This window comes from Diuraphis noxia, unplaced genomic scaffold (assembly GCF_037042655.1).
Source record: "Diuraphis noxia isolate RWA-SAM2 unplaced genomic scaffold, SU_Dnox_SAM2 contig0004, whole genome shotgun sequence".
Lineage (NCBI taxonomy): Eukaryota > Metazoa > Arthropoda > Insecta > Hemiptera > Aphididae > Diuraphis > Diuraphis noxia.
Genome location: NW_028301714.1, coordinates 66095382 through 66108547, shown reverse-complemented (window position 1 = coordinate 66108547; position 13166 = coordinate 66095382). Strand labels below are relative to the sequence as shown.

At 29.5% G+C, this 13166-nt stretch overlaps 1 protein-coding gene across 2 annotated transcripts in view; it reads right to left on the bottom strand.

Annotated features, from left to right (window-relative positions):
- The window catches only part of LOC107172986 (protein O-mannosyl-transferase Tmtc1-like), a 306219-nt gene that overhangs the window by 12581 nt on the left and 280472 nt on the right, over positions 1 to 13166 (bottom strand). For both annotated transcript variants that reach the window (XM_089225406.1, XM_089225407.1), the window contains 2 exons: positions 10496 to 10740; positions 6128 to 6268 (listed from right to left, as the gene is read on the bottom strand). In XM_089225406.1, coding sequence (XP_089081532.1) covers positions 6128 to 6268; positions 10496 to 10740 — 386 coding nt within the window. The remainder of the gene's footprint in view (positions 1 to 6127; positions 6269 to 10495; positions 10741 to 13166) is intronic.

Here is a 13166-nt window from a genome sequence, read left to right as displayed (position 1 = left end):
ACAATAGATTTTTAATCATCGTCAAAAACTAGGTCACGGCGTGAGGGGGAAGGAAAAACATTTTTTTTCCGATATTTTCTTTTTGGTTTATTTTTATTATTATTATTATTACTATTTGCACTCGGAGATGAAAATACAAACTCCCGGCGGTGTACGATTTGACAAAACAAACTTTGGTACCTTTAGACGACTGCAAATCCAAACACTAAAGTCTGAATGTACAGTGTACTATGGTTTTCATTCTATATCTATTGACATGCGGATAAACAAAAGTTCTGTGCTCAACTGATGTTGCTGAACATAATGTTATAACGGTGGGGGAGGGGAGGGAAATCATAGTTTGCTGCACGTAGCTTAATATTATATATTGTACTACGATATTGGCGTAATATATACATTCATGGCTGTTTTTGTGTATTAAGTTAGATAATATTTTATTGTTATGTATATAAATTACTCAGTAAAATTCGATTCAAATTTATTGTGTATATGAAAAACGAGTAACCGCCAATTCTAATGCCATTAAAAATTCGAATTTTGGTATACCACTATTTTTTTAATAGAACTGGATTCACTGGATTTCGAAATTTACGGTCAAACCAAAACGTTTTGTGGTTTTATTGATGCAAAGTCGCGTAATGATCCAATAGTTATCAACTATACGTCCTAACCAGAGAACACAACAATAACCAAAAACTTCTGTGACCGTGTAAGGTTCTCTAACGTGTGATAGTGATAAGTGAATTGTCAAGTTTTCATTTGTTTGACCTTTGAAATTATACTTATGCAACATGAATTGCAATCTAAAACCAATCGCAACTGTCCATGTGCGCAGTGAATTTAAACGACGACGACGGATCCCGTTTTATACATATCGTTGGAATAGACAATATGTAATTACAATATATCAGCGAATGAACAACTTAGACTGTTTTAACATCGATAGTGTTTGCCAGACCTACTTGGGCTGAAAGCAATTTAATGCAATGTCCAATATAATATGGACAATAGGCTTATACCTTTATAATATAATATGTGAGTTACCAACATTGATGACAATTAGACACTGTCAACAAATGAATATGTGGTATGCGTTATTATTGAAATTTCATGTTTCGTCTAGGAATTCACATGCATTATTCAGTATTCACAAGACATTTACGACAGTGCGTAAAAAAATGACGCCCAAATTCGGAATTTTAGAAATTCCTCAAATTACAAATAGGTATTATGTGATCTAAAAGGGAAAAACAATTTTTATCTGGCTTAAATTTTTTTTCGTCTAAATTATTTTTCATACAGTGAACTATAGGTACTATATATTATATTTTGCGTTGCATGTTTTATCATTAGAAGATCAGAATCTACTGATCTACTTGGCATACGTATTTTTTGAAATTTGAGGAGTGTTCTTCGCTTGACCCTGCAGTAGATTGAAGTTCTAAGCTACTGAGTCACTATTGGGTGGTTCATGTATGAGTTTCGTTTTACACATGGAAGTTTAAACATTTTCTGTATGGTATTTTTGACGTGTAAAAATATTTTTAACTATTATCACGTTGACAATATAATATAAGTTGTAAACAGTATAAGCAATGAAATTTAGCGTCACAAATGTTGGATATTCAAAATAACAACTACAATAAATTATAATATAGAGGTGTGAACTATAATATAATATTTGTTCATTTTGTAATCAGTTAAAACGTGAACAGAATTCAAAAAATAACACTTTAAATGTAAGCATATGCTTATACATCCCTGGTATGATTTACTATCGGGATGTAATGCAGATTTGGTAGCATCAAAAATTATAAAGTTCTATAATACAATTTCGAATATTAATAAAAATAAATATAACAACTTATATCTGTATTACATTATTATTAAATTAATTACCATTAAAATATAATTTATATGACAGAGAAATTTGAAACGACTGATCCCAGAGAGAAAAATAACGACCAGTAAAAAGGTTTGTTATCGTTTTTCGACTGAAGTTTGTTAAAAAAAAGGGGGGAAATGGAAAAAAATCGTCGGATTTTTAACCACAGATCACTCCGTATAATTTAATTCACTTATATTATGTCTGCGGTGATGGGTGGTGTTCGGAGTAATGCAATAACGTTTCCGTGCCAGAAGAAGGTTATGCACTGTATATGTATAAGCATTTTATATAAACCTACCATGCGTATAATAATGATAAAAATAATATTATATTATGTGCATTGTGTGTGCAAACGAATCATATAATATGTACCAACACAATATACGTAAAATCGAAACGGCCACGCTGCGTAATGTCAAGACGTGTTATCGTCACAGAATAGATTAAATCGTCGTCCCGTGACGATTTATTTGTTTTATATATTATTATATTATATTTATCGCAAACACACACACACACACACACACACACACACTCGCTCACCCACTTAACGGAAACGGACGTCTTAAACATTTAATGGGATATTTTAAAATGCATTTCAGCCATAGGTGTGTGAGTATACAATAATTCAACAACCCGAAGTCGTCGCACAAATTAATATGATTATTATAAATTTGATAAATTTGTGTAACGATGATATACTTGCTTGAATAATATTATATGTTATAATAATATTTTATAATTTTTGGGTACTTTTTCAAGTAACATACGATGGCCGACATATTAAACTATCTTACACTAAATCACAGTTTGTGAAATCATCATTCGATATGCGCAGGATGCCGATTAATTTGTGTTAGTATAATAAAATCTTATTTGGAAGTTTCTATCTAATATGTTTTCAAAGGAGAAGACCAGCACAGCGTCGTTCGTTTAAACTTTAAATTATGGGTTGATGTAAATTAAAAAAAAAATGACAATTGTTCAACGCTGCTGTGAATCAGCAAAATGTTTAGAAAAGTACTTTTGTTGCTGAACACGGAAATACAATTATGTATTGTCATTTGAATATAAATATGTACAAGAAACAGTGATCTAAAAAACTACAAACAAAAGTACTTTAAACTGCCGTGCAAAAACGTGTATCTTTCAAAATCACCAACTATAGGAAGTAAGATGAAAACCAGTGAACTTTTAATAAATAATAATAATAATAATAATAATGATTTTTAAACATCATAGGTATGAAAATATTTACAGTCATGATTAAAATAAGATTATGCAAAGTTTGTTTAAGCCTGGCTAAGTTAACTTTTTTTTTTCAGATCGTTACGTTGAATTAATCTAAAAAAAAAAGTTAATTTTTAAGTAATTTTAATTTCTTTATCGAAAAAAAAAGTTAATTATTTTAGTTTAAAATCAGTTATTATTAATTTTTCTAAGCTGATAAATACACAATACTAAATTTACGCGAAGCCTGATAAATACATTTGATAACAGTACATATACAATAAATGGTAATCAAAAGAAGTTTAACATATAGAATATAGATCCAATTTAAGAATTTAAAGTCCGTTCACCAAAATTATTGTTATATTTTGTTATATAACGTAAAAAAAATTATCTCAATAATATTAATTGTACATGTATATGTTATATTGTAATATTTAAAAAGTACCATACCTATATTGATATATTTATTATATTTTTAGATTCCGAGCGGCGTGATTAATATATTTATTTCACGATGGTGAGAATATTTTTGTTTATTTATTTTTTTAGATTCTGATCAGAGCGATTAACGTATTGATTTTATGATGATGTGTGCTTTTTTATTTAGTTTATTTTGTGTGTCTCTGTGTACACCAAGTTGTCAAAATAATGCTTCGATTTTAAACTTCAGTACCTTTTTGGTGGTTGGAAAGTGAATCTGATTGGTGCATTGAATAGGTCAATTTTTGAATTTAATACAATATTATAAGTTGAAATAATAGCAGTTGGAAAATATTAAAAATATAAAGGAACTTTTTTTTTTCTATAACCATGTAATAATAGGTTCAAATTTTGAAAACATTTATTTGATTGAAATATTTACAAACTCTTTGATTGTTAAACATTTATTAAATATTTAAGTTTTATAGATAAAGATTGAAAATGTAAAACAAGGTTCCACGTAAGTAGTTAATTCTGCCAAAAAAGAAAGAAACTAAAAACTGTATTAACAATTTTTTTTTTATAGTTATTTTAAGTTCAAATTTTGATATAATTATATATAACTAAGATTAACAATATTAGTTATATTGTAACAATTTAAAAATATTATTCGTTAGTAGGTACTAGAGTATAATTTAATACTTTATATTATAATTGTAATAGTTAATGTTGTTAATGACCTATATTAATACTTAAGAATAAATTGTTTATAGGTACCTAATGATAGTGGTTTCACCAATAAATATATAGATGGAAATAAATTAAAATATTATATGGTTTTAGAAAAACATAAACGTAGAATTTAAAAAAAAAAAGTTAATGCTTTTCGAGATAATTAGTGTACCCACTCCAATGGATCACTCTGTGTAACTATAATCAATAACACAATTTAAGATTATTATGATTATTTAAAAAAAACAACAACAATTTCGCAAAACAATTCTATTTTTAATCTGTGATTCATATTGGAAAAACCATAACGTGACCCAGTAATTAACTTACTAGTTACACTGTGAGAACAAAGAAAATATCCCAACAAATTAAGATAGAAAAAAGTAACTCTTTATGCATAAAGTTACAAGTTGAGTTAAAAATAACTTTTATACTTATTAACCATTAACCTTTGTTAATGTTGAGTATTCAGTAAAGAAGAATATAATTAAAATAAAAAAAAAACAATAAACCAACGAATTACGTTCCGTCGTCATCTTACAATATTTGGTTATCATTTGTTGCATTATATTACAATTGCTTTTTGTCGCAAAGGAGAAAAGTTTGTGCCTATTGGACTTAGTATTCATCGTGATGTAGGGTATTATGTTTGCATTAAATTATCTATAATACAATCGCCATTGCGTGTGACGCGGGTAAAATTATATAATGACTTTTTTGTTTTGTTTTTGTTTTTGTGTTGATAATTATACATAGGTATACTCATTAGATTTAAGAACACGGTGCGAAACGTGGTCAAATTTCACAAAAAGGTAAAAATGTAATTTATAGTTTTTATCATGTACCTATTTAGTTGGATAATAATAAGAAGAGGTGTTTAACCATATCATTTTAATTTTTAGCCCGACTTTTTGTCGCTTTTATCGTGACAGTGACGAATTATATTTAACGAAATATTGTTTTTTTTTTGACGGAGTTACTCACGCAATTCTCCGGACGGGTTTTCTTTCTTATTTAGCTCAATCCGAGCTTCAGTTATTACATCTGATAAAGATATTAATATTGTTAAAAAGTTACAACCAATTGCAAAATATATAAAATATATTTTGATCATATTAAAGTAGACATTAAATTTTTCAAATAATTTTGTATTGTTGTAAATATGTATGACTCCTTGCCATTTCACTCTGAAATTATTATTTTTACAACGTAAGTAGTAACGTTAGGTTTTTACGGTGTTACCAATATAATATATAAATATAATAATTATGTATTAGGACATCAAATATTTTTTATACGATTTCAGATTTATATATAATTCAATCCGACGCGACGGATCAATGGGTAGGGTATCTCAAGTAGAGTGTAGAATGATGGGCCTACTATAATTTGAAATCTTTTCACCCAAACATTTATATTACCTATACTTATTTGTGTAGGGTACCTTAATCATGTAATAATGTTTAATTTTTAAATTTTATATTTATAATAAGGATAATTTGATATATTAATACCTATATTCATATCATGAAATATATATTTTCACTTTATAAAAAATTACTGAAAATAACATGGCAAACGAAACGTTAAAATTATTTGTCGTCCGACTAAAACCGAATTTCTGCTCACTCATTCACGATTAATAATAACAATATAACATTACTATAAGTGATCCAATCGATAATAAAATTTAAAAAATTTAAAGCAACACCACTTCGTCACGGCGATTTCTCCGAGACAAAAATGTCGACACATAATACCATATATTACCCTACATAATAATGGGACAATATAATATATATTTATATATTACTCGTGTATTGTCATTATACTAGTTAAAAACCCTCAACTCACGTTTTTTGCGAGCCATTTTCCGTAACTCAAGTGCGCCGGAACATGGTCGGGCCCGACTTCTAGTGCCGCCTTGTGCCACATTTCGGCTTCTCTATGTCTGTTGAGTTGCGCTAACGCGTCGCCATATAAACTGAACAGTACCTGCGAACGAAAATTATAATAAAATTTCAAGATGGCTTTATATCGCAATAAATTATAAGGGAAATGCATGAGTGCTCATCATCCCTTTATATTTGAATATATTTCGTCTGTTCCACAATAATATGTTCATATCGGAAACTAGCCTAACCTAATCTAACCTTGGCGAAAAGAATAATTGGTTTTGGATCTGCGAACTTTTGGATATTGAGAACCGGAACTCAACCGAAACCTTTATTTAAATCAATATTAAGACCGGAACCTCACAGGAACCATTATTTAAATTTATTTGAAAATCTAAACTTCACCAAAATCAATACTTTCAATATGTAAAGGTTTTATAAGAATGATATTCTGATTTCTTATTTAGTTAGTTTAAACAGAGTTGTGCATTAAGTGGCGATGATGAGTAAATTTTTTACCTTTTCAGCCTTCTCCTTAGGTAATAAGGTACCAGAAACCTTGTTTTGCTATGGAATCGCCATAATTGAAACTTATTGACAATACTAATAATGTATTATAATGTTTAAAAAATCGAAACGGAATCAAAATGAATCAAAATTGTCTTACTATGTAAGCTATCAAAACAGGTAACGAAGTTTTCATTTTTTAAGAATAAAAAAAAATCGGAACCTAAACTAAGAGTTTTTTAAAAACCAAAAAAGGAACAGAGACCGATGTTTTGGTTTTTTTTTTTATAATTTCAAAGAGCCGGAAATCAACATTTTTGTTTTCTAAGTACCGAACCGGCACCGTGGTTCATCAAGGTCCTAGTTTCTGATCGAAAAGGGTGAGAAAAACGTCCGGAACAATTATATCGTAGACTCAGAATATCCGTGCCGACTAGGAGAAAAATAAGATGATGGTGGTGTGGGTGTAGATGAATATTATTATTTAGACTGAGTAGTTCGATTGTTTCATAAACATTTTTTTTTTTATGAATCCACACGTTTATTATTATTATTTTTCTTTTGACGGAATGAAATCCGACAACAGGTGTCTTGGTGTAAATAACTACCTAGTATATACTTACTTGATTGATGACGACTGTTATTGAGAACAAAACCTCGTAATACCCTGAATAGTATATTTTAATTTATATTATATTATATTAGTGTGTAAAATTCAATAAACGAGAAAAGTTATAATTGTGATTGAAAAATCTTTGAGACAAATAATTTATTTTTACTTTAAAAATATTCAAAATGACATAGTTGAACGATTAGGTTTAATAGGAATGTATAAATATTATGTTCAAGAATTTTTTATAAAATTTAGTAGATATTGGTTAGTTTTTTTCATTCAAGATCTTTGCGTTTTACAAATGTCAAAACTAGGTATGTAGAAATAATATCCCAAAATATTATATCCAACACAAGTTATTATCGCAGCGATTGAATTGCTCGTGGTTTATCGTTGAACATTAATATCTCATATATTAATTCTCATATATTAATCATATATCTATTAAATTTTATAACTACAATAACTCCCTCTCTTCATCACAAGCCTAGCTTAAAGGAGAGAGGTTAATCGAATCTGTGATATGTATTTGTCAATTTGTTGAATGATAATAAAAAAAAAAATTTAAAAAATTTAAAAAATTAAAAAATTAAAATAAATAATATACCCATGCATATTTTGTTATTAAAAATCAACACCTCTACAGTAACATGGTTGTCATATTACCAAGATACATTTTACTCGGTTATATAATTATATAAAATTTGGTATATAGTTTTTTTTTTTCTATAGTATATTAATTTTATTTTTAATCCACAGCCTATACGGTTTGTAAATTACAATAATCATCCAGTGGGTATTTTATGATATTAATGAATTAATGAATTAATTAAATAAACATTGCGTATGCTCCTCTTCAACCGTTGATGTCAGCTTGTCGGGTATTTTATTTTCCACTCACTTTATAATTCAATAACAGTTATCATACAGTACATATTATAATAACAATTATTTAACGTAACGTTATTATTTTATTACTTTTTATCGTAGTAATTATCAAAAAAAAAAAAAAAAAAAAAAAATGGCTCCGTAATATACTACCCTACTGTGCCTATATATTGTGTAGCCAGAGTGGATTTAAACTTATATTCGTTTATATTACACACGCGACGTATTAGATAATATTATATCGCGACTATTCGGTCGAGTTCTGCACGAAAGATTATTTATCAAACTTAAAACGTTTCCGTCTCCAATTCGATATCTTTTAATTAAATCTTTCCCGAATGATCGACATTTGTGGTTTTGGCTTGCAATTAAAGTATTGCGTTGCTGTCGTAGGATCGCTAATAAATTAGTACCACGTATACATATATATTTGAAATTTTCCGGGGATCACCGCAAAGTTACATCCGGTCTGTCGCAGAGTAAGAAGAATATACGTGATATCACCCATTGTTCTCTCCGACGCGGTTAGGCATTTTGGACTTGTAAGTTAAGCTAACCCGATATAAGTTTACGCAACCATATTTCGCATCTAGATTGACTTAAATTCGGTGAACTTTGTTGTTGGTTGCCTTTGTCACTAAATATATAATACTAAACTAATTAATGTATTGATCAAACAATATAATATTACTTCTATGTATATATAGATATCGCTCTTATGTCGTACATTCTGCGAATTCTCTAATCATGTTTTAAAATAAATGATCAAACGATTTCCGAAAAGTGAACCGTACATGTAAAACACGAAAACATTTTGCATCCTCCGCCTTTTGATTTTTACTTTCATACAACATAAATGGTTTATTTCTCTAGAGAACTCGCCTATAGGTATGCTAGGAAGTTGTGTACTTTTGTAATCACTTTTATTATTTCCCACGAAATTTATTGTTTTAATCCACCCGTGATATTAGTGCGAGCTTATGTTCAAACTTTCCTGGGTAATCCCCGCCATTCGGATAAAGCCTAGTAGTCGATGTCGTGCCTTGTTACAAAATTAAATCCTATTAAATGTATAACATTTTCTCGTACTGCGCGCGTCTACTTATCATGAGCTTGTATAATCTTTGCTAAATAAAAAATAATCAATTTATTTCTTGACAACAGGAAAAAAAAAATGAAAATTCCCTATGACGACTAACTATAGACAGTTAGTAGACACTACAAAACGGGCAGTGCGATAGCCGTGTAGTGAAATTGACTATACAAGACGCCGTGTCACCATAATTATTATAATATTATGTATAATCATATATCGAACAATTTACGATCCAAGCAATAAGCAATGAAATTAAACGTAAAATACAACGTAAGATTTTTATGTTTATAGATCATTCACTACACCTGAAGAGAGACTAAATATTGTGTACAACGATGGGAACGACGAGAACTTTTGATTTGTATATTTTTTCCTTTCTTTACAGTGTCACGCGTGTTAATTTTTTGTGAAACAGTGTACATAATACTATAATACAACATGATACCTAAAAATGCATGCACGTGTACAGAAAATTCGTATAAAAAATTCAGTGTGGTACTTTTGTACTTTGTTTTTAGACCAAAGTCGTATTATATGATTTTGAGCATGAAACGGAACTTGCACATACCGTGTCATAGGAAAGGAACGGGTGGAGTATATGTGGTGGCGTTTTGTTTTACCGAATCGTTTGATGGCGGGAAATCATAACGGACGACAAAAAAAACAATACAAAACACCCACCACCGAACAAGGGTGAAAACAAAGGGTCAGTAGACGATGACGACGACTAAAACGTTGTGTTAATTATTAACGCTAACACGAAGGGTGAAAGGCAAAAAGGGCGCGTTGAATAAATAAATAGTACGATAAAAAAACCACGAAAACACTCAACCCAAGATTAGTCGAAGTCACGTGTTAATTTTTTAGTATTTTTACCCCACGCGCCTATAATGATATTATTACATAGGTCTTTTTTGTTTCAAGTATCTCGGTCTTTATTACGAAAGCGTATCTAAAAGATTCAATTTTGTCGGATTCCCGACCGTTTTTGGACGATTTTCGATTATTTTTTGCTCGTTTATTTTGCCATACGTCTAACATCATGCTTTCCTAAACGATGTGTACAGTTTCTAGTTGTTTTCGCGTAACAATATCATTTCGATGCTCGAGATTCAGACATTTTTTGTTTTAGTTAAATTTTTACCTATTTATTTATTTTTTGTCGACTTTTACATTGACAATTTCAATGCAATAACAGTAATAATATTCTTAACAATGCTCACCCGAGAGTTGTAGTACGGCGGTAGTATAGCGACTGCGTGTTTGTAAGCCTGCACCGCGTCCGAGTACCTGCCCCGGTCGGCGTGCAGTTTGCCCAACGTTACAAGTGCAGAAACCCTGCTGGTCTCGTGGTTCACAGGGTCTTTGGAATGCGAACCATCCAGCGAACCGCATAACTTCAGCACGGATTCCGCTTCCTCACACCGGCCCATCGTGGCCAACAGTTGCCCCATGTTTAGGTACGCCACTGCAGAAGACAAACATTGTTAAATATACCTACGTATAATATACATATATATATATATATATATATATGATTCAATTTAATTCCGTTTATAATATTTATTATGTGGACGAGATGAGGTAATGGTGGTCGTGAGAAGAGGGAAGACGAATATTATTATATTAATGAGGCGGCGTACGTACAATGGTACTTTTTTTTATTCGAAAGATGAAGAAATTTTAATGGCCAGTGGTCACGTAAGACTTCGATTATCGAATGCACTTTTGAGGAATTTAAATGTTAATTATTTACATGCAATAAAAAAAACTAAAGTCTAATGTAATTGGAACAAAGTGTTACACTTTTGTAAAACAAAAAAAATCATAACTAGATTATGACTACAAGGCATGATCGACTTTTTTGTTAAGTCGACGTCCATCTTCATCATTGTATATACGGCTTCAGGAATATTGTACAGATGATGATAAAATAAGCTATATAGGTTAATACAAACATTTATTTATTAGGAATAATAACAATAATAATAAAAAAATTAGAAAAATTGAAATGTGATCAGATGCCATGTATAAATATTTACGATATGTGCACACTTCTCGCATGTGACATAAAAATAATGTAGCTCACGATATAAAAATAAATAATAAAATTGAAAATATTTGTATTCAGGTCATTACATGCACCTAAATATATTAATAAATATGTATTTAAATATAATTGATTTTATAATAATTCTTGTCTAATTCAAATCTTTAAATAATTGTCAAATAATTTACTGATGATTAAAAAAATGTTAAGGTTTTGGTTGATATCGACGGATGTTTTGCGATACAAAAATCAGTTGGGTTGTATATGTTGTGATTATTTGATTGTTGAGGATTTGGGTTGATTTGAGTGTAAAGCTATGACCACAATACAGTTGAAAATAATTTATTTTTATCCCATAAACATTCATGTGGGCGCAATTGAGTTATAATTAAAATGTCCCTGCACAATTGAATGTCATCCGCACAATAACCACTGACTATTCACTCATCGCCACAAATCGTTGAACAATAATAATAATATTATTATATTATAAATTATAATCTTGCACCATGCTTGACTGGTTATTACTGAACAGGTATATTGTGACGACGGTGACGATGGCGATAATTCGCAAAGCAAACGGACGCGTGGTGGGAAAACTCGACCTCGCGAGACCTTAAAATAATATTTGGCCGCCTAATAGTAAATCGGATATAAATCCGACCCGTTGCCACGTTTAACAAACAAATGAACGTGACACGGGTGCCTCTATTTACATAAGTACAAGCGAAAGATAACAGCGAATGCGATAATTAACTACGAGAATAATACATTATTATATAATATTACGCTATATGATGGGTTTAAGGGATTATGTCCTCCATACCAGGTTCGTTTCCCTAAACAACCTTTTTTTAATATGTATATATATTTTTTAAACCAATTATCCGATCAGATTGCCGAGTTGCGTCGCTTTTTAATTACAATTTAATATTTATTTTGCTCGTCTTTTGAATTTTTTTTAAATACAATATTTCAAACAATAATCGAATTATTAATCATTATTAAAACACGTTGAACGAATAAGTAGGAAAATAAAGTATTTGCAAGACCTGTAACATTATATTATTTATTTTAATCAAAAACGATCAATCTTTTATTATAGTTTTTTTTTTAATTTAAATTTTTTGTATATTATTTTAAGTTCACATTGTATTTTACTGCGATGATATAAGTTCTCATGTTTTTTTTACCGAAAAAAATTGTTTATCAACAATAATTAAAAAACAAATAAGTAATACGAATTGAACATTTTTACGCCAAGAATAGCTCAAAACTCTTTTTGAAAATATTCGGTAAAAAAAAAATCATGTACACAGCTACAAGAGTTAGTCAACATAAACAAAAAAACAAAATTGATTTATTGGTCAAAAAAAATTTTTTTATCGATGATTTTGAAAAATACTGGGAATTTTCAAATTTTACCTCTCTCAGATGATCCAACTAAATAATTTTTCTATTAGAAATTGAAAATCAAAGATTATTTAATTTAATACTTAGTTTATATCACCTCATACAATTCCTCTTTATAATATAACGTTCTTGATAACGATGACACAGCACACAAATTCGGTAACTGACATTTTGTTAATTTTATAAAAGATCAAATTTATAAAGTCTACACTGCCCATACTAATTGCAAACTAAACTGACCTCTAGTGGAGAAAATATGAATTTCTTACTCATAAAAATGTGCAAAATGTTTGTGGAAAATATTGACAATGAACGTAAATCGTTTCACCAACATTTGTCACCTTTAGCATATTTGTGCTCTATGCCATCGATAATTTTTGCAGGTATCAAAAAAATAAACAAGTCATCACAAATATGAACCAAGAAATCAG